The sequence below is a fragment of the Astatotilapia calliptera genome, chromosome 4 (genome assembly GCF_900246225.1).
Source record: "Astatotilapia calliptera chromosome 4, fAstCal1.2, whole genome shotgun sequence".
In the NCBI taxonomy this organism is placed as follows: domain Eukaryota; kingdom Metazoa; phylum Chordata; class Actinopteri; order Cichliformes; family Cichlidae; genus Astatotilapia; species Astatotilapia calliptera.
In genome coordinates, this window is record NC_039305.1 from 4,768,991 (window position 1) to 4,795,848 (window position 26,858).

Here is a 26,858-nt window from a genome sequence, read left to right on the forward strand (position 1 = left end):
ACTGTGGGTTGCAGCTGTCTGAAAACAGCTCATCCAAATGAGAGTGACTGAAGAAGAGGAAAAAGTAAGCCGAATAAAAACAGTTTCAGTTTCAAGCCACCAGAGTGCGTAAATTTAAGACTTGGTAAAATGTGATCGTGAATGCATTAATATGAATGACAGGTATTCAAAGAGAGGAGGGAGCAGTCACTCTAGTGGACACTGTGATAGCAGGATAACTTTAAGCCAAATGACTGCACTCACACAGGTACCCATCAGCAATGCAGAGCAGTGGATAGGTTTCTGATTCACTGAATTAACAGATTTTACTGAAATTTCTTTAGGAATTTCGAGATAAATTAAATCAGATCTACAGCTTCATGTGTCTGTGCAGTTAATGGTACAGTTTCCCTTCAAACTCCTACAATAAACCACCATGAATGCATTCAGTTCTGCCTACTGATTGATGATTTCTTCACCAGTAAGTGAAACTGCATCCAAACTTTGCATCCACTCGGCTTGGGGATCATATACAGTGAGTGTGGAGGTATTGTGCCCCTTCCCCCTGTCCTCCTCATATGTGGCTTCCTGTTTCAGTGTGCGTGCTTTGCCTCTCTGCTCCTGTTTTTTTCCCCACACAATGTTCAAACAATGTGACATTTCAAGCACCTGTCACGGGAAAAAGAAAACACAAATATTTTAGAAAACTATCAAAAACTTTAAAACTGATGTTCTTGTTTATGAGGAAAATAGACTAATTTTATGTTTTTATACACAAATTTGAACCAAGTATGAATGGAAGAGGATTAGGGCCAGTGGGGAAAAAAGTGGGCACGTCTTTTTTTTTCTTTTCCAGAATTCTGAGAAAAAAGTCAAAAAAACTCTTGCTATTTCCTCCTTTTTTGTAAAGCAGTAAATTTCAAAATTCATGGATAACAACAATAATTGTAATGCACATTTTACCCCTCTGTCTTATGAGAAGGATCTATAGCAGGGGTCCCTAATTCCAGTCCACAAGGGCCGGTGTCCCTACAGGTTTTAGATCTCACCCTGGTTCAACACACCTGAATCACATGATTAGTTCATTACCAGGCCTCTGAAGAACTTCAAGACATGTTGAGAAGGTAATCTATCCATTTAAATCAGCTGTGATGGATCAAGGACACATCTGCAGGGACACCGGACCTCGTGGACTGGGATTGGGGACCCCTGATCTATAGTTTCTCATACTCGGTCCCAGCTGCAAATCAAGGGTGATGCACAACCTAAGATTGTCTGCCCCGAGAGCTTCAGTGACTTTACAAGGCAGTATGATGAAGTTTTTAGAACATGGTTGCTTTCATCTTTATTAGATAAGACAGATAAGAAAGAAAACAAAATAGTTCTCTTCATAAAAGGAGAGAAGTAAACACCAAATAATAACCATGTATGTGATCTGTATTGCTTGGAATTGGAATAAGTACAAATCTGTTAGGTATTTGTACATAAATTGCTATGGGTGGATAGATTTAATAGCTCAGCAATGTCTTGGGTCCACCAGACCCGCCAACAATATCTGAGTAACAAACATTTGAACACCACAAAAGGTTTAATGGAGCAAAGCATGTGGATGACTGTCGGGGGACTGAATGCTGCTGTAGATGGTGCAAATAATAAAATAATAATAAATCTACCTGACTTTTCTTGTTACCCTAATTACACTAATTTCTTTTATTTAGATTTCATAACTGAGTCTCTATGCCACCGACTGAAACATTTCTGTGTCCCACGTCTTTTTTTTACTCTGAAATAACTTTGTTCAATACCGTGAAAATCTAAAGAAAGGTAATAATCTACCTCTGGTGTCTTTTTTCTTTAGGTTCCTATTTTTTAAAAAGAAGTGCTAAAATAATAACTTTTATTTAATGATCGAGTTCTGGTGAATTGTTTGTTTAATAAAAATTAATAAACAAAAAAAACATTCGCTTGCTGATACTTACGGATGTGACGTAGGCAGACCGATGGGTCAAAGTTCAGCTAAACCTTGTGGACTTCCTTTCCTGTTAGCGGTGGCCGTAGAACAGCATCAGTGAGTGCGATTTCCCTTCAAACAATCTTCATCCATCGCTCCAAATGCGCCTAATTTTATCATTTTTTTCATGATACATAGACGGCACCGACTCTGTTAGTTCAGATGTGGCCGTTAGTTTGTAGATTTTGTTTGCTAAAGAAAGAAAATGAGCAGATTTATCGCAGCGCTTCGTCCCCAGCTGTGCTCTTTTCAACATGGCAGCTTCCTTGATGTGTAGACGCTCAGAGTCCCATTGAACCGACTGTTTATGTGTGTAGGCATCTTATTGAGCTGTATTCGTTTTGCTATAAGTAAAGGGGCTTATGCGGTGCACTTAATAATGTGTCCGAGCAAAATAATTAAAATGAAAACTGCTTGAAAGCTGTTAGCCTAGCTGAAAGCTAATGCTAATGTAGCATAAACGAGAGGCCGACTTGGAGACGTGTTGGCGGATTGACGGGTTTGATATGATATTGACACTGAGTTCAAATGTGCCCTCTCTTTCTGGCAGAAATGGGCAAGTTCATGAAGCCTGGGAAGGTGGTGATGGTCCTAGCTGGACGCTACGCTGGGCGCAAAGCTGTCATCGTCAAGGTAAGACCGAAGAGCTTCTGGGAGTTTGCTGATTGTATGGCACATGTGCCTGAATATGTACACACCAAGCTCTTACCAGAGTTGTCCATCTGAAAGCCAAATTGCCATTTGTCTGCATGTTGAATTTCCAAGAATACAGTATTCAGGCCATGCGATGAGGGATGGAAAATAAGTCCTATTACAGTCCGTGTATTATGTGTTTCCCATGTGTTTCAGTAAGACAGCCTACAAACGTTTTGTTATAACTACAGTTGGGCTTTGTGCTCAGAGCTCGTCACTTCATGTATATATATTGGATGTAAAACTAGAAAGTGGTGAGTAAATATCTCTGTGGGTGCTGGGGAGCATGTTGCCTGTGGAGCACAGCTCAAGCTCCTTGCTTAAACTGACTTTGCTTTAGTAGTGTTTGGATTTGTACACACATGTGTGTGCTGTGTGGAAGGAGGCATCTCTTTTTCAGAAGATATTCTAAGATGGTCAAGTTGGCGTAAGTCCATAGTTAAGGTAGCTGAATGATAATTGGAATGCTACGACATACCTGACCAGCTGGAAGGGAAAACATGAGATGGGAAGAAACTGAGTTTACATAATTTCCTTTGGGATTAAAAAAAGTATACTGACTCTGATAACAATACCAGATGGTGTCATTCCCTCAGGTGGAAAGAAAAATAAAATAAAAGGCTGGGTAACTCACCAGAACTGCTCTAACTGGCTTTACTTGGGTGGGCAGCACATTAAAGGAAAACTGATACGTGGGGAAACACTGATACATTTCTTTGCCTTCAAATACATACTGCAGTGGTAATTCAGCTTTTCGTCTTGTAAGTGTTTCGTGTCTCTGATGTCACATCCTCCTGCTAATGTCTGCCTGCAGAACATTGATGATGGCACCGCTGACCGCCCCTACAGCCACGCTCTGGTCGCCGGCATCGACCGCTATCCCCGTAAGGTGACCACATCCATGGGCAAGAAGAAGATCGCCAAAAGGTCCAAGATCAAGGCCTTCGTTAAGGTGTTCAACTACAACCACCTCATGCCCACCAGGTCAGTGTCTCATCTAAATTGACATAATTAGGTTTTCCTGTAAAGAAAATAAAGTGGTGGTGACAGATGAAGTCTTTTGGAATGTCTTATAAAAAGTGTCCAACAGCTGTAACATGATTGGATACCATATTATTAATGCTAAATCAAGAAAGGCTGTCATTTTTAAAAACATCTGGTTGATTAAATGTTTTGAGTTTAATTGAGGAGGCTGGTTATTCTTTTTTCAAAAATCCAATCAAATCTATGGGCTGAAATCTGACATGGTGTTCTTCCCATTATTATTTATGTGTCTGTGAAGACATTTACAGATAATCAATGATAATCAATATTGTGAAACTTGTGTAATGACAGTTTCTGTGAGTCTCATATTCATAAATCCACCCATCAAACTCGGTGAGGTGCAAATAAATACAGTGCGTGTCTGAATCTGAACTGTGCATTCATTAGAAGTTTAAATATTATATTGCTTGCAGTTATTTAAGCAGAGAGTTGGAATGTGTGGCGTCTTCAGATCAAAGTTTTATTACTGGAGATGTTTTTGTTGCTTTTTGTCCTTTCCAGCTGTTAACAGCTGTTCTTTGCTTCTTCTGCTTTTGGATCCACTTGTTTTAAACGACCAACATGCTTGACTTGCCTTATGCGTTTGATCTGAATAATTGTTACTACTTCAGGGTGAACGAGCCACTTAAGCAAAAAGTACTCTGTTTTTTTAGGACGGCTGTTTTGCTCCGTAAAATGACTGATCCCTTTAAGTACATAAATAGGTCTGTTAAACGCTGCTGTCACTTTATCTGAACAGATGCTCTTCAGACATCTTTGGTGCTCAAAACCTATAAAAACTATAAAACTTTATCTTGATGACGAAAAGAGATTTTGCTTAATTTTTTATTTATTTCTTAACTGGCGCCTGGTTTTCAGAACGTGGGCCAGTTATAGTTTTGTTCCAGTGATTTTCATTTTTAGACTGAGGTATAAAAAGGTCTGACAGTCATCCTGCTGATGCTCTGATGCAGGAATATGTGATGTTCAGCTGTTGATCGAAGATGTGATCAAATTGTAATTTGTAGAAGAATGTTGAACAAGAGGAGTCATTTTTATCAAACAGCAGTTAGTTGCTGGTTGACATCAGTGGCTTTTCACCCACACAGGCTGCCTTAAGTGCTTGATGTGTCTGATTCAGTGTAACGTTGAACAAAGTTGATGCAACGCTGAGGGAGAACGTCGACTTGAACATTGAGCAGGTTTATGATCCATTTGTAATTTATGAATCTGGAAGCTAGTAAAGCGATACTGATTGTTCATATCGTACAGGTATGAAGGTGCTCAGCAGAGCGAGCTGCAGTCAGCCATTGGTGTCAATTTAAAAAAAAGTCTTTAACATGTTTTTACTCCTTCAGATACTCTGTGGATATTCCTCTGGACAAAACTGTTGTGAACAAGGATGTCTTCAGGGATCCAGCTCTCAAACGCAAAGCCAGGCGGGAGGCCAAGGTCAAGTTTGAGGAGAGGTGAGTCTCCCTGATTTCCTTTTGATTTAACATCAGAGGATTTATGTCTCAATTTTAATAAAGTACATCAGGGTTACATCTTTCATGATTTCAAAATGAGTATGTTTTCTAAAGTAGAGTTAAGTGGACAAAAAGTCCGGCGGCAGCACAATCATGGGAAAAAAGATCCTATTATGATCAAAATAAACCCGTTCTTTGATACATTTTGTAATTTCCTCTTAGCAAGCAGTTGGTGTGTGCACGTCCAGATTGTAATCAGTGATGTTTGTTCTGTTTGATCAGAGAAAATGACTTCACCTCCTGTTTGTTGTTTCAGGTACAAGACGGGCAAGAACAAGTGGTTCTTCCAGAAGCTCAGATTCTAAATTCACTCGGTTTCACAAATAAATGTTTAAAAACTGATTTTCACTCTTGACTCATTATGTTTGTGTGGGGTGTGTTTTCTCATACTGAAAATTCATGAAATATTCTTAAGGATTCCATCTGGAAAACTGTGGAAATAGACTTGTAATATTCACCAGCTGCTGAAAAAGTAATCGGAGTTACTCTTGGTTACGAGGACTTAGTCGCACCAAATTACCCTGTAACGTAGTGCAGATGTCTGACCTTGGCACAAAGTCATCACTCACCTTTTTTCAATCTTTGAAACAGGTTGTATGATATCTTACTGCCTGCTTTCAACAGTGGTTGGAACTAAACGGCACCAATAATGTGAACTTTACAAGACTGATACTGGAATCAGACACGAGTTCACATTTTCTGCTGAAAGAAATCATTCACTGCTGCTTCTGTGTGAATTTGATCAGCTGGAACAGCTAAATACAAACTTAAAGGTTGAACAAAATGTAAGCCTGACTAATTATTCAATGAACATTTTAGCATGAAAGATTCTCGGGAACTTTCAGAGGAGTATGGCTCGAATACTTGAACATTCAATGAGGGTGTTATGAATGTGGCAGTGAGATGTGATTGCATTTTTATTTTTTTTTTAAGCATCTGAATTAAAGGCAGACTGCAATGATAGAAAATCTTCATTTAGCTGTTGGTACGTTGTATTGTGATCAGAGCTCATCAGACAATTTGTATAGTGTTTAGCAGTTTCAGGCAAATCTAATTTTGATTTTAAGAAACTTGACTGCACATGAGAAATCTTAAATATTGAATATTTGTTCAACATTTTAATATTGAAGTAATTGATCACTGGTTACAGGTGTATTGATGCGGGGATGAACTTTAAACGGGTGAAAAACAATATTTTAAGTTTTTGAAAAACATGAAAATGGCTGAAACAATATTCTTACAAAGATACAATAAAAATATACAGGAAATATCTGGATTTGTCAGCAATCATCAGATCAGACTGATGTGTGCTTTGATCCTGACATAACGTGCCTGCACTGCAATACCTGTTCTCAAGTTCCTAGATTTGCCCCTAACGAATACCATCCACATTATTATATTTAAAAATATATTTGTCTCTTTGGTTTGTAAAATAAAATAAAAAAGTAATTTAATAATTAATTTTAAAAAACACGCTGGCATACATGTGCGGACTGATCATCACCGCTAAAACATAAAAGGAAATATGACGTAATTTATATGTGTGTGTGTGTGTGTGTATTTATATTTATTTATATCATAAGTTAAATGAATCGGAAACTTGAAGATGTTCCAAAAACAGAATCTGAATTATTTTTTCCTCTCATGAAGTGCTTCGCAGCTGATGTAAGGTTCCGTATTTCCCACAGGAATTAAATGCAGCGTTTTGTTTATTTTGGATGCAGCTCCCCCTGCTGGTGGGAAGCGGCATTAATTATACGTAAAGACGCAGGGGATCCTCCTGCGGGGAAAGAGAAACTGAAAGAACGAGTGTGAGTTCAGAGCAGTGATCGTCGGGAGGAGGTAGGTTCACTGCGGCTGCTTTTTTTTAAAAATAAGAAATAAACCTTGATAAAAACACGCAAATTCATGTGAAATGTGGGAGTTTTCATCAGAGGCTTGATTTAGGTGATTTATTTCCAGGTTCAGAGTAATTCAACTTACTGAGATGTCATCTGTGTGTGGTTTAAAGCAGGCCTGCGGTACATTTTGTTGTTGTGAAGTTTACTTGAGCTGTGTTTTAGCTGTTTGACTCTCAGTCTGTGTCGATCCTCTGTTAAAAACCTCATTTGGCTGTTCAAGTGAGTGACAGTGTGTCACATCTGTAATGTTTTGTAAACTTTTTTTCCAGGTTACTTTCACTATGTCGTCAGACGAGGTGAGAGCTCGTTTTGCTTCTTCCTGTTGTTGTTGTCGTTATTATCAAAGCGTTTTAAACCACACGCGTAATGCTGCTCTCCCTGCCAACACTTATTAAGTGTGTTAAAGATATCTATTAACCCACTGTGTTACACAGCCTGAGTGTAGGCGTTTACTTACCTTCCGGCATTCCGTGTCTCCATGTTGTGTTTCAGGACTTCTCTCTGGTTCCGGATTCACAATCCGAGGACACCTTGGAGGGGATTAAGGCTTCAATCAAAAACTACAAGGTGCATTGAGAATTTATGAGTGCGGCTTCATTACACTTGGGCAGTTTACCTCCAGTTACACGCAGGGCTCCTAAACTATTCATATGTCTCTGAATACAACCCAGTCCTAAAATGAGATCCAAGTATGCTGCGGGTGCTTCGGTTTCTGTGGTCCTTTTTTGTGGAACAAGCCACCTGCTGACCTGAGATCAGTTACATATGTGTGTATATTCAAAAAACAGACTCAAAACCTTTTTTATTTTGAGACAGGCATTCTAAACGTACACAAGTTTCATGTTTTTATCTTCTGCTGTAAGCATGTTGACTTCCTAAAACTGCTATTTCTAGTAGGGAGAAAGCTCTCTGTCAGGTCCAGTTCTCGATCTCGTGATTTCTACCTCCACTAAAGAGGCTGTGTGATTAGTTCTGTTTAGTATGGAGCACTATTACCCAAGAGGTTGCATGAACATTTTACCACAGGGGTGGTGTCGCCAAACATAGAAGTGGTTAAAGTTCTGGAGTCAATCCCGATCTGCATCCTGGACATTTTGGGAATATTATTTACTGTTACGAGAAAGATCAGGAGTGCACATTTTGCATCATATGATCACAAACGTATATCAAACTTCTCAAAAAACTGCAAGTTAGCATTCTGAATCCAAGTTCTCGTTCATCCACGCTGTGGAGGGAACACGCTTTTATCACGAAATCATACAATTTAATTAAACCTTCATGGCTTAATGGGTCAAAAATGGAAGAGTATAATAATGTAGACATAATGTAAAGGAGACTTTAACGTATGTTGCACTACAGTGTAGTAATGTCCTTGATGAGGTGAGCAGCAATTCTGTTTCTGGTGTTTTAACACAAAACAGGAGAAATGTTTACAATAACCAGCAGGCGCTCGGGTGAAAAGAAAACTGAATGTGCAGGTGTGTGAGGTCCACTGCATGTCTCTGTCCAGGTCCTGCCTTTGACCATAGGTTCAGCTTTAAAATCAGAAACACTTCCACTAAAGGTGTGTGTGTGTTGTTCTGTAAACACTGCAGATTGAGCTGCTGTCTATCTTAGCTGAATGCTCACACACAGATTCAGTTTTGGTTAAATAAAGGCTGAAATACATATACACAGCATAAGCATGCTGTATTTATTAGGAGCAGAAGAACAAAACTCAGAAGAGATTATGTGTTATTAAAATAACTGTTTTAACATTTATTAAACTCCGAGAAGAGTTGTTCTGTTGTTCTGCACAAAATACAACCACAAAAGTTCGTGTTTAAAGAGATGTTACATGTCATGCTGATTAGACATCAATAATAACAACAGCCTGGACTCAGCTCTCCCTCTGTGTCCACAGAAAAAGTATGACCAGCTGATGGAGGAGACAAAGGAGCTGACTAAAACTATACAAGACCGGCGAGATCTGAAGCAGCAGTTCAAACACCGCACTGACAAACTGACCCAGGATCTGGAAGCTGACAAACGCTCCTACGGAGACCAGCTAGCCAATGAAAAGGTAAAGCATGTGTGACATAAACATGCTTATTTCTCAGTGTTACTCTGAGTTTTTCCACCACCATTTAAAGCACTGCGAATAAGTATAGAGTAAAACCCAAGGAATTTCCTCACTGCACTTCCCCTCAAGGGAAAAATGTTGGTCAGATGGCAGAGGTTCAATAACAGGAAGGAAACAAGGAGTCAAGAGGACAGATAATAGTTATTCCATGAATTTTAAGGTTGCGCCTTTGAAAACAAGGTGGGAGTTAAATATGAAATGGAAAATTTTAAGTGACAATAACTCATAAAAATATATATTAACAATAGGACAAGCAACGCAATGGCATTAAACAACAATTAACAAAATAGTACATGTTATTGTTAATATTGAGTGAATGTAAATACTTGTAATTGCTTTCCTAACAGTGTAAATTAAGAAACTGAATCACTAGAAAACAGCACATTAGAATCCCACAAAACCTTAAATGCTTTTTGATTTCTGTGTCTTCTAGTCGAAGCTGGATCTGCTAAAGCAGGAGGAGCTCAAACTGGTGGCGGAGATCAAGGAAACTAATGCTGCTATTAAGGAGGAAGAGGCCAATAAGAAGCACCTGATGCAACAGGCCGACGTACGTTAACCTGATGAGACACACCCCCTTCTGCAGCCCGACACGCCGTGACCTCACCCCGTTAACCTGTACCTGCTGATTTCAGGTGTTCACCTCTGTACCAGAGAGGGACATGGTCTTCAAGGGAGCGACTGGAAATGCAAACAACAAGCAAGAGTTTGAGATGAAGCCACATATCGTTTACCCGATGGATGGCGGGACGGCGCTGATTACCTTCGAGGAGGAAGTCGGTGAGTTTTTGCCGGCACTGGCGTGGTTCAGATTTATCTGCGTTTGTTAAAAGGAAGCAGGTGATTAGATCTTATTTTTAACAGAAACATTAAAAAGTGTGCATAAAGTATTAAAATGCTAATTTCCATATTTTTATTCATGCACTGTACCGGAGGAGCTTTGCGTGATTTGCTGTTCAAAATAATTTTTATTTTTCTTACTTTGGGGTTTGGTGCAGGACTTCTAAATTAAACAAGCTGCTTTAGCTCCTCCCCCTTTAACCTTCTGTAGGTGGCTTAAACAGCAGGTAGATGGATCGCACTCACGTTTTTGTGCCACATTCAACAGAAAAATTCAAAAAGTATGTTGATAAATGTATCTACCTTCAGCTGCAGGGCAAAACTGAGCCACTAGGGGGCCTAATGTCACTTTTCAAAACCAGCTACTAAGCTGCAAGCAGGAAGATGCTTTTTGCAGCTTATTTGGCTTTAAACTGGAGCCAAATAAAATTATTAGTTCTTTATTATTAGATTATTAGGGCTCCAAAATGAAATAAATAATCTGCAAGATGAATCTTCAGGCTCTCATCATCACTTTCGGCTATTTTCAAAAATATAAATTAAATTTAAAATTCCGGATCTCTCTGTTTCATTTTCCAGTGGCAAGGAAGATTCTGGAACTGAAGAAGCATCAGGTGGATCTGGGAGGAGAGTGCAGCATCACAGTGGAGGCCAGGCCGGTTCATCTGATGCTGCCCAAGCTGGTGGAGGTAAAACAAACGACCACAGCGAATCAAAGACGGCGTCGGCCCAGGTTTAGCTGATCTGCTCACGTGTCCCGTCTGTTCCCGCAGATCGACTCTGAGGTTTCTTCTCAGCGTATTTTAATCTCCAACCTGCCCAGAATGGAGACCGAGACTCTGGTGGACAAGCTGGAGATCCATTTCTCCAAAACTAAAAATGGAGGCGGTGAGGTGGCGGACTGTGAATACCTGTCTGACTCTGAGACGGTGGTCCTCACGTTTGCGGAGAACAGTGAGCATCGAATATTTTACCCTCATGTCACAGGGCACAGTTTGTTTAAATGAAACTTCAGAGACAAGAATAACTCTGTGTTTGGTGGATTATGATGTTCTGAGCTGTGCATATAAAGAGTAATCAGGATTGTTGTTGTTGACCACCAGCTGATGGACTGTTTCTTTTGTATTAGTTGCCAAACGTGTGGTACAAAATGAGTTCCATGACTTGAGTGTCCAAAAGAAGAAGCACACAGTGAGAGTGACGCCTTTCCTCAACGGGAAAATTTCAAACCTGAAGGTAAGCACATTTATCAGATTATCTGTATCTGCTCTTACTGAAATTCTAATAAAATATATTTTAATAAATTTGAGGGTTTTGTGTGTGTGTGTGTGTGTGTGTGGTGGATCGTCCATCAGACCAAGATGACGCAGTGTCCTCGGGCGGTAATGCTGACAGGAATACCCGACATCATGGAGCGGGAAACTCTGCAGGACCTGCTAGAAATCCACTTCCAGAAAAACACCAACGGCGGGGGAGAAATCGAAGCTTTCCTCTACAACCCGCTGGGAGAGCACACCTCTGCTGTGTTTGGAGGCGTCACACCAGACTCTGAGGATGAAGAACAGTAGATCCACCACTGCTGCTTGGACAAAGGTTCAGGGTTAATATCATCTACCAGAAATGAGGACCGGAACTTGTTTTTGTCCCTTGCTTGAGGGAAGTCAGCATAAATTTATAAAAGTTATTATTCAAAGGGGATTTTTGGCGTCAGAAAAAGTGGGTGGTAATTTTTCTATGATTGCAGAGATTCAAGTGAAAGTGTATCTATAAAGTATTTAACCTGGGTAAATACTGTGGTATTATAGTCATGCAATACATCTTGATTATATTGCATTTACATAAACTGCTGATGAAACAATTTCCAGTCTTAGTGCAGACAAATGTAAAATATTAAACTGTATGAAATGAAGTTTTTTTTCCTGCTAAAATAGAAAAAAAAAAAAGTTTAGTAGTTGTGCCATATCTCATTTTTTTTCTTTCTGTGAAAAAGATGGCGGCGTCCATCTTTAGTTACTGGAGAAGCGTCTGGATTTCTGAATGCAAAGCAACTGAATTACTTATTTTTAAGAAGATTGCCTTGTTGGATGTCGTGGGCTCCATTTTATTGTATTCATAAAAGAATAAAAGTTAATTGTGAGAAAATCCTCTTTGGACATTTGGTGCTTTTTGACACGCTTGTATTTGATAGTGGACAGATAACCCCGACCAATTAAATTAATCAAAGATAAAAAGGCAACTTATAAAGCCAATTTCACACCGTGTCTTTAGGCACTTTGTTACTAGCAGCCTGTCACATAAACAGTAATTTGTTCCCATTTTTTCAGATCAACCACAAAAGATGCCAAAGATAACTGACAAGCACGAAATTGTAATTTTGCACCAACAAGGATTTCCCAGAGTTTTTAGCTGAAAACATGGTGTGCATGCAGTCTGTCCTTAAAATTACAAACTAAAAAAAGTGGAGGGGAAAAACAAAAAAAAAAAAAAAAAACCCTGACAGCAGATGCCATGTTTTAAGGGAAAAAGACAATCCAGCAAAGACTTGGCAGAAGACCTGAGAGATCTGGACCTTCAGCTGGTCCATCTACTGCTCACTGAAGCCTCGACACAAACGTCTTGTAGATGAGCAGCTGTGAAGAGGCTATTCTTAAGGAAAGTGGGGGAAAAGTCAGAGATATTCCAAATTACACAAGAACTGGACTGAAAATCTGTGGCAAAAGATCTGATGGAGTGAAGAATCCAAATTTTAAATATTTGGTTTAATCTTTGTCAGTATTTACAGACGAGGCACAACAGACGTACGACAGGAAGCGTCTACAGCCATCTGTAAACACAATGGAGCCTCTGTCGTGGTTTCAGCCTGTGGTCTTGGAGATTTTGTCAAAATTGATGGAATTACAAACACAGAAAAGTACCACGTTTTGATCCATCTGGAAAGCATCAGGGTTTGACCTCCTCACAGTCTGGACGTATGAGATCATCTTGACAGGATGGAACAACTTGCAGAGGTCTGAATGTCCTTCCACAAGCCCAAAGAAATCACAAGAAAGCGCACCTACGACAGTTCAGGATGTGTTGAGGAATAAAGGCGGTCACAGCAAACATTGACTTTCAAGCTTGTTAGAATTGGTTTTGCACAATAACATGAAAGACATTCACCAGCCACTTTATCAGGTGCACACATTCAACTGCTTGTTAAGGCTGCTGATGCTGCTGTAAGTGTGAGGGATTGCATCTGTTTGATCGCCACAGCCTGAGTATTGCTGCTCACCGCATTGTACCCATCTTCTAATGGTTCCTTCAGTCACACCACAAAGCTTAAATCATAAATTCATCACCAAAACACTGATTAAATGATTATTATTAATATCATCTAGAAGAACTTTTAATCAAATGCTAAATTTAAATACAGATGATTTTTTAAAAAAACCCCAAAAACAAACAAAGGACCCACTGAACTCAACCTGGCTTTATTGTAAAAACAAAAACAGCCAAATAAAGCTAACAGCACATTTAAAAAACTAAACAGATATTGCTTTACATATCCAGCTACATCCCCTAAAGACAAAATCAGCAGCTTTAAATGGACAGATGAAGAAGAAGCTGACAGACAGATCAGGCACTTGGACAGAGGAGACTTACAGCGTGTACAAATATAGCAGAGAAAGTCACAGCTAAACACATGGTGACACAGTCAAGTACTCTGGAAGACAGTCGGCTGAATTTCACATCACAACGAGGAGGAAAAATTATAATTTAAAACTCTCTAAAATAACAGGTCTATTTGCTACCGTACAGTATTTTTCAGGAGTGCAGCATCTAACAGTCTCTCTCGTCTGCAGCGTGTCGGCGTTCAGCAGTCCTTCTGTTTGTGCGTGCTGCTGCTTGCTCAAATCTTTTTTTGTGCTGTCAAAGTCTTTACAAATAAAACCAACAAACATTAAAACCCACTCATGATTATTTTCTAAAAAGCCGAGTCACACACAGATGTTACAACTAAGCTTAGTGCAAACTCTGGTGTCCAAGCGACGTGGCCCCATGAAAAATTACAGATCAGTTCGCCAAGTACACGACAATAAGAAATAACACATCCTTACAAGGTTGGCTATTCCAGTTTTGGCTACTCACATGTAACAGTTAAAGGTTTTAGGTTAAATACCACGAGCTAATATCAACTGCTGTTGTGACATTCACCTTAATTCATTTGTTGATGAGTAACAGCAACTACCAAAGTCTTAAACACCAAATACAAACCTGTAGCTTGTGACTACGACACCTGAAACATGTCAAATTATGTGCCTGTTTGTTAATGCTGGGCTGATTAAAATGAAAGTATGAGCATCTGAGTGAAGTTTAGTCTGTATTAATGCTGTGAATCATGTTAATATTTAAAATCTCTTTTTTCCCCTCCAACAATTACAATTTTCTTCGGACTTGATATCGGCAAACGTCGCCGTTAGTATTGCTGCATTCAAACCACCAACTGGTTTTCTGAGACAGTAACATCCGTGAAAGGCGTCCAAAAAGACAGGAAGAGAGAGGCGTCTGTGTCCCCGAGTGACAAAGCAGGAGTGCATTCATTGGATGAAAGGAGTGCGGTGGGTGCGGGGGGAGGGGATGGGTCGCTGTTGGTTGTCCCAAACTGAAATCAGCGGATTAAATGTTGATACAACCGGCATGTGCAAAGTAGCTGTTTAAACAACCAGTGGAGCCCATTCACTTGGTGTGCGTCCGTACTGCAGGAAACACAAGGAAGCAAAAGAGGAGAGGGAAACAAATAAATACAGAGGAAGGAAATGTGGGCGTGAAATAAAAAATAAATTCACATATAGAAAGTCACAGGATAAGCTAGGCCTGCAACAAGTGCTGTTATTCCAATAGCAGACTGTCATAAAACAAGTCATAAATAAATACTCTTTCAATATCATGTTTTACTGATTATTGATCTGAGAAAGAAGAATATCTGTCGGACTGATCGGCATCAAGGTCGGATGTGTTAAAGAAAAACAAAACATGCATGGGTGTGTTTTGCGTCTTTTCCCTCACATAAACTAAACGGGCACAGCTCTGAGGCCTAAAGAGTGTAGCCAGTGCAGAAGAGCTTTAAGCCAGAGTTCTTTTTAATGGCCAGCAGGGGGCGACTTCTCTGGCTGCAAAGAGTTGATGTTTATGGGAATTTGATCGTCCTTGCTCAGTGATCTCAGTGACTTCATAGGCTCGGGTTCTAGTTAAATATTTAATAGAACCTGAAATCTTTCGTAAACATTGGTCCTTCTACAACTAAAAGGAGAGTTATCTATAATATGCTCACATGCCACAGTGGCTACGTCCATCTTCTATTCTGTGGGTGAGAGAGTATGCATAGACAATAGCTTCTTGTGACTCAGCATGCACACGTTTGGAGTTTTGGTTCTGTTTACATACACTAAATTTAATCTGAAGCCTAATAATTCTGCACATCTGTGCGCATGCCTTGCTGAAAGAGAACAGTGTGCAGAAGAGGTCTAATGAAAATACTACACATTTCTGCCTTCGTGTGGATACACTTTAGGAATCTGGACCCTGTATTTTTCAGTTCCCTCTTGCTGCCACTTGGAAGCAGCAGCATTCAAGTTCCCTTGATCACTTTAAAGATGCTCCAAGTGCCTAATACTTAGATTTGGGATATAAATGTGGTGACGCTCTTACCTGAATATCAGTAAGCTCTTTGTAGAACCTTTTGGCCAGATCTGGACCGTTCTGCATGGTGGGGATCTGGTACATCTGAGAGAAAACAGAAGGAAATATTGACGTTATTGGTGATTTCCATGGATTCCTCACACCGTCAAACATGAATATTTAAAAACGAACACTTTCCACATGATTATTTGTCCACAAATGTTGCCTGATGACTCAGCAAAGCAGAAAAATTAAATATTCATGTTTGATAATGGGCCACAGGAAACCCCGCAACGTCACTATTACTCATGAAAAATAAGCAGCATCAGAACCAGGAGATGAACTCCCACCTTTCCTTTGTAGAGGAGGCTGCCGACGGGGCAGACGACGCAGGCCGTCCCTGCACCAAACACCTCCAGGACTCGCCCGGCATCCAGAGCTCCAAGCAGCTCCTTCATGCCCATAGTCCGCTCCGTGACTTTAAACTCTCCCTGACAGAAACACACAAAGAAAGAATTTTTTTTATTTTATTTTTTTTTATTGCTGCACTACATTCAAATGTAGAAGTTGGAAATCCCAATCGTAATCTTTCAGCTGGAATGCCTCATTAAATTCCCACCTGGCAACCCGGAGAAGCCCGACCAACCAAAATAATTTGTTCAAGACAATTTCTGAAACTAGGAAACGCTCGTCTGCAAAAAAATGACACCACTGAACATCATGCTGGGAAATGCTAACAAGCACTGGGATGCTACAAACTAACTAAGACTCAGACTAAAAATGAGACTCCTTTTGTTCTATTTCTGCTTATCCTGCATCTGTGCTGGACTTTCAGTGTGGGCGGGGCTCCGGCAGCTGTCTTGTTGACCTAACAGCGGTCTCTTACCCAGGATCTTCCCAGGTCCAGCAGCGACTGTCTGGTCACTCCTGGGAGAATAATGCCATCCAGCGGCGGGGTCACCAGCTCTTTCTCTGCATCCACAGAGGAAAAATTCACAAGAGCAGGTTTAAACTGTGTGAACAATAAAAAGATGACTGGGTGAAAAAACAACCAAATATGAACAAAAAGAATCTGACCTCCTTTCTCATTGGTCCAGTAGATAAAGAGGTTCATGGTGCCGACCTCGGTGATCTCCTCATCTTGTCCATACAGCCAGAGGACCTGCTGACAGCCTCGCTTCACTGCCTCGTTCTGCACCGCTATTGTGGGGCCGTAGTTACTGGAAAGAAGTTAAATAAGACAGACAGCCTGATTTATTACATATGAACAGAGCGGCTTGGACTGAAAAACATAATATAAAGACATTGGTGTAATGCATGTTTTGCACACCAGGTGGCAGTCAGTGGTAGTGGGGCCATACATCTATGAATGGGGCTATTCTGAGGGTGACTCGTGCAGGTGTGTTGCATGGCAGGAGGCACGCAGGTAAGAAGCAAGATACAACATGCAAATAATAAATGAAAACTGCTGATGTCGACAAGACGGGTCAGACATCAGTGCCAACATGCAGCACCGGTGATTTACAAATAAAACTCTACAACATCCTCCACAGAGACTGAAATGAACACAAGAGTATTAGCACATTTTCTCTCCTTGTTTTTCATTTAAATAACATATTTAGTCATCAATTAGAAGCCTTACACCGCCAAGATCACAACCTGTAACCAAAGTAAAGTCACACAATCCAACAATAATTAATTTCAAGAAGTGAGGAAGACACGGTGACATGTCAGGTTTTCAGTCCAAAGAATGATGACAGAGCAACCGTTGTTGTGCACAGGCACCAGCACCCAAAGAAAAGGTGTTTGTGCTGACGAGGAAGCATCCTGTTAATGTCACGACTGTTAGAAGGAACATTGTGAGAACCACAGAACCGCAATCATTTCTGGATTGACAACAATAAACAATGAACAATGGTGTTAAGAACCCAGCCTTGAGTTGTGCTCGGCTGCCAGCTCTTTCTGAGCGTCACTAAGTTCAAGCTGCGTTAGCTTTGAGTGAAGGATACAGACACCCTGACGTACAGCCCTCTGTGATATTCTGCTTTAATGTCAGGAATGCAGACCGGCTCGACTGACGTAGCAGAGCTGTAGCTCTGTGCTTTGAAATATGTCTCCATGAGTTCAACATAGTGTATGGTGTGCAGTGCAGCGAGGAGTCCCTCAGACATCTACACTGGAGAAACTAAACAGCCACTCCATGAACGCATGGCACAACATAGAAGAGCCACCTCGATGGGACAAGACTAAGATGTACATATGCATCTAAAGGTCAAAGGTCACTCTTTCGAGGATGCAAACGTTCACATTTTGGACCAAGAACACAGATGGTTTGAAAGGAGAGTGAAAGAAGCCATCTATGCCCACTGCGAACGACCTTCTTCGAACACACATGATAAGGTGAGGCAAGGTCTCACAACGGTTTCACCTGTGACCTCAGCTGATAATGACCCACAGCTTTTTTCACACCTCATGTGGTGATGCAAACAATCAATAGTGGGTCAACAACCCTTTTAAGTGAAAACTCCCTCAAGGGCTTAAATACCTGAATTCTTCACCTTTCGTCTTAGAACTGAGGAAACGTCTCGAACGAGAGGTGAAACGCCTTCAAGCAGCAGTGCAGACACGTTGTGATGAAAGCACGAATGAGACATTCACAAATCTTCAAAGATAAAATGGATTTGATTCTGGATAAAAGCCTCAAATGATAAAAACAAATAGCTTTAATAAAGGATTTTATCTGCTTGTCTAGTATAAAAATCACAGTCCAGTTCCAACTACACTGCTCGACTGATGTGCTCTGGCTTTAGTGATCATATCTAAAACGTCAGCATCAATCAGGCTCTACTTTCTGTACCAGTAAATGCACAATAACATTTAAACAATTAGCTAAACAAGACTGCAAAGCTCTTAATCTACACAGACTAGAAACCTCCAGCTAGGCTGAAAATTCCTTTCAGACCATGCATGAAGTGAGTCCTGGGATCTAAAAGGAAACCTGGATCTGGATTAGTTTTTGATATTTTCTTCAGAGCACTGAGATGAAATTTCACAGTGTTTCTTATTTCAGTTTGATATGAATATGTGAAGATATAAGTTAAATTTTGCCATATCTTGTACTAAAAAGTAACCAATAAAATAAACTCCTTAGCAGAGGTAACAAACAACGTAAGCCCACCGAATTACTCTCAGCTCCACTGGAGTCATGTGACTACTGCTGCTAAATCAGGCCCGACAGCTGAAGTGTTTACTCCACTTTGATGGAGGAGAGCAGATTTGTTGGCTTAGCGAATCGAGTGGGTGTTCAGCGGTGTTACGTAATCACGCCGGAGCCGAGCAGGTGCTGATGTAGGACAGCAGAGTCATGTGGAAGCAGGGCCGTGATTACAGGCTGCATGGAATCAGGGGAGATTATAGGAACGCCGATTTGTCTCCTCAGTCTCGTGATTATTTTTGACCTAACTGCAGATGTTTTCAAAAGCACAGGTGATGGTCCAGACCATTAATGTTCCAGCTGAAGCCATTGTACGGTTAATGCTGAATATTTTAAGGCTGATTTTAATGCAAATACGCCACCTAAAATATCACACAAGCTCTTTCCTTTTTGACACTCAGGCCGGCTTTCTCATCTCCACCAGGAAAGTGAATAATCTGCACAGCTGGGCTCCATCCAGATCCACTGCTGAATGAAAACACAGCTGTGGTGTGGAGCACTGCAGAAAGTCCACCTGAACATTACAGAGCCGTGAAGCTGGTAAACTGCCTCAGATTTTTTAAAATACTTTTAAAAAATGTATTTTATACTGTTTTTTTTATACTTCTTTCTGCTTGTTTGGGTTCCATATCGTCAGTAAATTAGTTTCAACTTTGTTTACCGGTTTCTCTCAGAAGTCCTTCAAACTCAATTGTGTTGAATTGTTCTTTTTATGCACAAAATCGACTCATAACCACAGCAAGACAGACACCAAATGCACACTTAAGGGTAAAAACTTACCCTCCCATCTTGTAGGCCCCAACACCTCCTTTCCAAGCTCTCACAAACGCAGGGTCTGCCAGCAGGGACACTGGGTTGAAGGACCCCGTTGAAAAGTACGGCCCGACTGGGCCGATGATGACGAAGATCATAGCTTTTCCTGGACGAGACACGCCAAGAGACGGCTGGATGTGAGGTAAGAAAAGACAAGAGGAGACTGTTAATGAGGAGAAGGACATTTCAAGCACATCCTGGCTGACGTGGAACCTGCACAGGCCTTTTAGTGAAACTAAAGCTCACCTCGGTTCCAATGTAAGTGGGTCTGATATAGAGGCTGGCATCCTGGGAGTAGGGGACCCACTCCTGGTCGATCTCCACCAGCTTCTTGATACACTCCAGCAGTTCTCCTTTATCAAACAGCTGCACAAGGAAAAGACATTCAACAGTAAGCTTTCACCATTAATCTGGCTAATATAATATCATCCAAATGACTCTGGCTGTGGTGGAGAGGAGGTTGCTTACAAACTCTTATCCGTCTACTCCCGCGCTCTCTGCACTACTTACTTTCTCCGGCAGACGGTTTCATCTTGGCAGCCACGAGGACAGATACTAATCGCTGTCATTACCTCACGCCCTCACTTTATAAGCCATCTTATCTGTATAGTAGAGAATTACCTGTTCTCTCATATCATCATTCAGTGTATTTTCACCCTGCACTCTATCACACTGAGCTTCTTTAATGCTGACATTTGCTGGTGCTGGAATGACCAAATTTAAATGTAGATTAGATTAAATGTAATGATCCTTTATTATTTATCCTTTATGTAGTCAACATTTTACAAAGCATGTGACTGCATTTTATTTAGATTTTTATTTACTGAGAGTCTTTCTTCTTTTTGCAAATTTTCTTATATTTTATTGCTGTATTCTACTTTATTATAAGCTGTACTTAATTTTTTGGCTGCAGTAACACAAGAATATCCTATCTTTGGAGAAATATACATGAGGTAAAATCTTTTCAACACAAAAACACAAAAATTAAACAAGTGTCACAAATTAACATTATAATTCTCTCGGTTAATTTATTCATGACGTGTCAGTGATGGATTCTAGAGGGCATAAACATAAAGCATAAATAGGAAAACAGCTGAGCCCACATGTTCAGTATCTACGATCCTCCCTGTTTGTCTTTACTTCTAACAGCAGCCAGGCTCTCCATTGGAGGCAGAACAGAAAGACAAACAGAAGTCTTGTTCTCCAGAAGGCTATGTCTAGCGTGACATAGGGCTGGGCGATATGGCCTAAAATTCATATCGTGATATAATTTGAAGCATGTGCGGTAACGATATATATCGCGATATATTCTTTTCTTCTGTATAACATATTTCCCACACTATAAGGCACACTTAAAATCCTTTAATTTTCTCAAAAATTGAGAGTGTGCCTTATGTATGAATTCTGGTTGTGCTTACTGACCTCGAACCGATTTTGGCGTGCAGAAATCTGTTAAAAAATGTTTTGATGGATTGTCAGAGCATTACGGCTGCGTAGTGGGGAGCTTCGCGGAGTAATCTGGGTCCAAAACTCCGTCCACTTCAGGTCCCAAACGAACACTAAGAGTTAAAAACGGTCTAAATTCTTTCATCTTTAATTAAATCATCAGCGTTGCTGCTTTATCGGGTGTAACGATTAAGTTTTACATCCATGCATCCATGAAAACAGAATTTATTAAATTTAACGGAGTTAGAAGTTAACAGGAAGTTAGCTCGCTAGTTTACACCTAAACATTTCATACCATGTTCTGACTGAGAGATTTTTGAAACTAATTCAAACGTACAGCTCTGCTACCACTACCAACATAAATGAAGACAGAAAACTAAACAGCAGTGGCGTTTGCAGGGTTACTGAAGTTGGACTACCTGGTATATAATGATGTGCTACATGACCGCTAGCGACACAGCTATGTTAGCATAACATTAGCACAGTGAAGCTGGAGGATGAACGCCAACGTTTTTCCACTCGATAAAAGTTAAGGTGAGGGATTCTGGTGGTCAGGGACAAATGTAATCGTATCGGAGGATGCTATACACGGGCCAAACTTCGTCAGGAGAACAACTAAGATTATTCATCCACAATACGAGGTTAGTTATTAATATACTGCAACAACATGGGAATAGAGCAGCTGCGAGAGAATTCAACATTAATGAATCAATGTTACGGAAGTGGAAGAAGCGCAGTTTTTGGCTTTCCCCATATTTCAAAAGTGCTTCATCTCTTTGCAGCCGCTGCGACGCTTTCGACCAAAACAGGCGCAGCTTGATGACATCATCAGCATGCACTATCGCGATAGAGCGATATAGTCAAACTCTCTATCGTTGGCCAAATTTATATAGTTTCTATCGTATATCGTTTATATCGCCCACCTCTAGTGTGACACTTTCAAGACTCTTCCAAATACATATATATTGCATACTCACAGTATCTTAGTTATACTCAAAGTTTGTTTCCCTGTGAAACAGTTTCACAATAATGAAGTGTGAACTCTGGTACCAGGACATCAGGAGGGTGTGTAAAAAACTCGTTTGTGAAACTGTAAAGATAACCTATTCCTGTGTGGTGGTGGAAAGCTTTAGTTCGTCAGGCGGGTTAAAACCCTGCCAAATCAAACATGCACATCTCCCGAGTGTAGTGAGTCTAAGGCAAGGGAGCAGCCAAATGTAGTTTTCTCTACCAAGTACACTCAAGTTTGAGCTTTTTAGATCCTTGCTAAAGAATTAGCATCGACAGCACATTTAGACCAACAGCAGCACTGAGATAAAGCAACACAGGGTGAGGTTAAAGCTCATAAAAGGCGATGAGACCCAAGTTTGAGACACAGTTTGAATCATGGAGTTTTTCCACTCCAAAGAATGAATGACCAGCATTCTTCCTGCAAGAGGAATTTTTGGCACCTCCCTAATGAGGTTTAATCCAACCCCTCCCACAAATCTGGTTGCGGTGTTGTAATATCTATTTTACCTGTTTCACTTCCTCAAGTGTAACTGACATTTTGGGAATGAAGAGAAAATGCTCATCAACCTGATCTTTTATCTCCTATCTATTTTATCTTTTATCTTGGGAAGAAATGTGGCTTTGCTTTGAGAAAACGTGACACTTGACTTGCTGCCAGATGAAGGATTAAAAAAAGCCTGGATCAACTTTTCTACCAGACCACGCTGTGTGTTTTTGCCAGAGCCGTCCGTGTGCTCAGCAGCCTCACTGCGCTGACTGGCTTCAAAGAATGAGCAGCGCTTTGTCATGCTGTGCCACAGTCTCTCTGAATAAGGCCTCAGTGTCTCACGATGGTCTAAAATCGCTTTTCTGAGGCGTTTCCACTCTGATTAAAATGATATACTGTGTGAAGGACAAACAAAATACTGATATCAATATATATTGCAAAGAGCAGCCTCCAGGGATAAAAAAATAGAACCACCAAGAAAACAACCAGACACCTTAAATACCCACATTTACAGCAAAGGTTAGCATGTTCATAACCTATTGATCTGGAAAGAGTATCCTGAAAATCAATGGATGGTATCCATCTTTTATATACAGTCTATGATATATTAGGGTCAAGGTTTCTGATGGTGTGCAAACTCACAGGAAGGCTGCTCCTGTCTGCACTGCGATGCATCCTCTCCATGTTCAGCATGGGTCTGAACAGGCGGATGTGGTTGTCGACGCCACGGTACGCCTTCATGCCTTCAAACAGCTGGAGAAGGTAGAAACAAATAACTTTTGTTAGTTACTATGTAGGTATAGATGAATGTGGCAGTGTTTCCCTTTTACTGAATGGTTATGGCGACTTTAAGCCCATTCTGGCACTGATATTCATCAAATTATCAGGTGAGAAGACAATACCTAACCATTTCATTGGCCAATATGTGTCAGCCATTGGCTGTTATTACAAGTTCCTGGTCTACAGGCTCACTTATATGTTACACTACAGCAGAGGGTGCTGCACCCAGTGAAAATATCATGCATGTTTATGTACTGCACGTTGGCAGAGTGCTCTTTACCTCTATGGAGTAGTGCAGGGCAGAGCTAGCTGGATGCAGCGACAGATTCTGGAAAGGTTTGATCTGAGGAGATTCCCAGCCGCCCTTCTCCGACCAGTTGATAGTCAACATGTGGTCAGAGAATTGTTTGCCGAAGAGCAGCGTGGAGGGCTCGGGCTTCGGCTTGCATTCTGTGTTGCGTTCAATGGTGAGACTTGCTGCCTGAGATGGAGACGGAAAGGCGAGCCGGACACGGGTGGAGAAAAAAAAAGAAGGAAGGAGACGGACAAGAGCAGAGCAAGCGACGAAAACAGTGATTGTTTTTTTGAAATTGCTGTTATTGACACAGCATGCGCAAAAGGACAATTGGTGGTGGTTAAACATAGTCAGGTAAGGGTTAACAGATCACTTGGACACAATTAAACAGGTTAAATTAAACTGAATTAAATAATTACAACAGGCACAGAGTGAGGGGGACACAGAAATGGAAAGAAACTGTAAATAAAAAGCAACTCGACCAAGCTAAAGAGACAAATCCCTCTAATGAACGTTACTTTCTTCTTTCTGTTACCATCATGTTCTCCATACCAAACCAGCCATTCACAGGCTCGCCAGACTGTAATTCAAGGTCTCACCTGGTGAAAAAAGAAAATGTTAACGTTTTCCTCATTACCTTAAAGGAGCTGGCGAACCGCTGCGAGCCGAAGGAAAAGGGGAAAGTCTGAAGTCGTCGTCCATGGAGTGCCTGCAAGGAATGCATGATGAAACTCTTTGCGAGATGATGTGGCAGCTTTCTTTAAATACCCATCAAAAAGTTTCAAAATGTTAACAGATAACAGTTTAAGCTCTGATTTCCAGGTGACAATCATTGATCCACGTTTGGGAACACACAGGAAGACTATGTGCAATATTGTTTTTTTTTTCTGAGGGGTGTGTGTGTGACTCAGCACCAATCATATTGTCTGCACATTCCAGAAGGAGACAGTCGTAAGAGCTGTAAACAGAATCAGATCACATGTGCAGGGTGCTCTCTGCAGAATGATATTATGTGGGCAACAAAGGGCTTCACAATAAGAAGAAAGCAACAGCCAACCATAAAAGCTTATTTCATAAAAACATATCATTAGTTTAGGTACATAAATTATCAGTGCCACTCCTTAACTGGCTTTGTAGATCTTGGCATTCATACTTGGAGTTCAGGCAAGGTAACATGAGAAATCTAAAGGTAATTCAGCCCTGGGGTAAGACAGGATGGGATATTATACTTTTACTTATTTAACCCGTATTAAGATCAACTGTCCTGGCAGTTTAATACTTATGGAAGCAATCTTCTAATTAATCTCGAAATTTCACATTTTAGTTTACCTTTCTTAATATGGTGCTGGGTTTCCCATATTTTAACTGATTTTAATTTTGCCAACTGAACAGCACGGAGTCTTTCATATATAGTCATCACACAAATGCCCCTCTGTGGTATGAAGCAGCAATTTGGAGCCCTGAGTAATTGAACCACTGGGAGCACAGCTACAGCTTCCATAGACTAAATGGAAATAATTAGCCTGACAAGTTCAGGGAAGAAAGAAAACAGAAATTACAATTTGACTGCTAAATCATGACTAGGAAAAAGTTGACCAGTTAGTAAATGATTGCGTTTAAAGTTAACAAGTGTGTTGAAATAAATGATTAAATATCAGTTAAATATTGGGTAAATAATTAATATACACAACTAGATTCTTTCTAACAATAAAAACAATGTTAAACAGTAGAAACATTTGGAAAAATAGTTAAATATTTAAAAAAGCAGAATGGATACAGGGCTAAAACATCCAGGTTGTGCTTCTAAATGGTTTTAACTTTACCAAACTAATAAGTACTGGGCTGTTAATTGTATGCATACAATTGAAACAACATTTAAAGAAGTTTAAAATCTAATTCCAATATTTGGTAGATGACAGCTGGCATTGATAAAGGGCCACAGGGCAGCTCACTTGACAGGCCAGTTCTGGCATGTTTGAAGGTCAAAGAGCTAAACCACTGACATTACAGACAGACAATATAATTATCACCTCGTGTCCATAATTTCTGCACAATGGAGCTTAGGGAAGCATTTTGGCGTAAAGGTGATGCAAGATTTTGTCTTTATTGCACAATGAGAGCTTAGCTATATTTTTTCCCCGAGTTGATTTTTGCCACACACAAACCTGATGAATGAAATACATCCCTATTTCCCAAAGCAACATTTAGTTTCTTGCATTCAATTGTGGCATTTAATACAGCAGGAAAGTAACTTATTCTATTCATTCTACATGTAAAACACAAGAGTAATAACGTGGTAGCAATGTACACAGACACTTTGCATTTTCTGTAAATGTGCATCAACTAAAAGCCCTTTAATATTTAAGTCGACGCACAAGACAGACTGACCAAAAACAAGACGTCACGCATGAAAACCTCAAAGTTCCTAAGCAGAAACAAATGATCCCAAAAAACATAAAATGTTTTCGTCTCTAAGTGAGCCGAATTTGTTAACCGCCTTTAAGGTTAACAATTGCATCTTCTTAGTGTTTTTGGAGTGTTTTTATTTTGACCATAAGCAGAAGACATAAAATCTCCACATTTCTGCATTAAGTTTGGTCTTTTCCATGCTGTACAATTTTGCCACGCTCCGCGCTCGCGCCGAATTCTCCAGTAGCAGTGGGCCAGGATGTTTTACTGGCCTCTTATCTTCTTTAATGATTACCGGCCACCTTACCGCCCATTCAGGTTAATCATTTACCCACAACATCACAGCAACCTGGTAATAAACAGCACACAGACACTCAATCGACTCACCGTCCGGAGGGCTGCCATCTCCGCTACGCCAGTGATGATAAACAACTTTGTTAGTCCGTGTGGAAACAAACGCTCCAAGTCAGCTTGCGTTCCGCTTTGAAATACGAGACCTTCTTGCTCTCCCTGAACCCAGAAGCGTCAGGATACGAGCAGCGTGTGCCGACTTTGAAATATTCAGGATCTTCTATTCAACTTTTCTACCAGTTTAATAATTCAGAAAGAATTACACGTCTCAGAATAACGACACAACGATGTTAGTG

The 26,858-nt window shown here is 40.4% G+C and overlaps 3 protein-coding genes across 4 annotated transcripts; 2 read left to right on the top strand and 1 right to left on the bottom strand.

The window, feature by feature from the left end:
- The first annotated feature begins 1,965 nt into the window (after positions 1–1,965).
- rpl27 (ribosomal protein L27) lies at positions 1,966–5,577 on the top strand. The gene is made up of 5 exons (XM_026164107.1): positions 1,966–2,047; positions 2,541–2,623; positions 3,498–3,667; positions 5,065–5,175; positions 5,492–5,577. Exons 2-5 carry the CDS (start codon positions 2,543–2,545, stop codon positions 5,538–5,540), a joined length of 411 nt encoding a protein of 136 aa, XP_026019892.1. The 5' UTR covers positions 1,966–2,047; positions 2,541–2,542; the 3' UTR covers positions 5,541–5,577.
- Positions 5,578–6,971: 1,394 nt separating this feature from the next.
- ifi35 (interferon-induced protein 35) lies at positions 6,972–12,024 on the top strand. Its single transcript, XM_026164106.1, has 10 exons — positions 6,972–7,077; positions 7,406–7,432; positions 7,629–7,703; positions 9,040–9,198; positions 9,692–9,808; positions 9,894–10,038; positions 10,678–10,787; positions 10,872–11,052; positions 11,228–11,334; positions 11,454–12,024. Exons 2-10 carry the CDS (start codon positions 7,418–7,420, stop codon positions 11,664–11,666), a joined length of 1,122 nt encoding a protein of 373 aa, XP_026019891.1. The 5' UTR covers positions 6,972–7,077; positions 7,406–7,417; the 3' UTR covers positions 11,667–12,024.
- A 1,521-nt stretch (positions 12,025–13,545) lies between these two features.
- Positions 13,546–26,708, bottom strand: bcat2 (branched chain amino-acid transaminase 2, mitochondrial). 2 transcript variants are annotated; one of them, XM_026164111.1, is made up of 11 exons: positions 26,599–26,708; positions 24,440–24,511; positions 23,788–23,988; positions 23,370–23,480; positions 20,030–20,149; positions 19,751–19,914; positions 16,834–16,976; positions 16,643–16,728; positions 16,107–16,247; positions 15,787–15,861; positions 13,546–14,834 (listed from the first exon to the last, which is right to left on the bottom strand). In XM_026164111.1, the coding sequence occupies exons 1-11, from the start codon at positions 26,614–26,616 to the stop codon at positions 14,793–14,795; spliced, it is 1,173 nt and encodes a 390-aa protein (XP_026019896.1). In that variant the 5' UTR covers positions 26,617–26,708; the 3' UTR covers positions 13,546–14,792. The 2 variants fall into 2 exon arrangements, with proteins under 2 accessions (XP_026019896.1, XP_026019895.1); XM_026164110.1 differs by lacking the exon at positions 26,599–26,708 and having other exon boundaries at positions 23,788–24,204; positions 24,440–24,505.
- Positions 26,709–26,858: the final 150 nt, after the last annotated feature.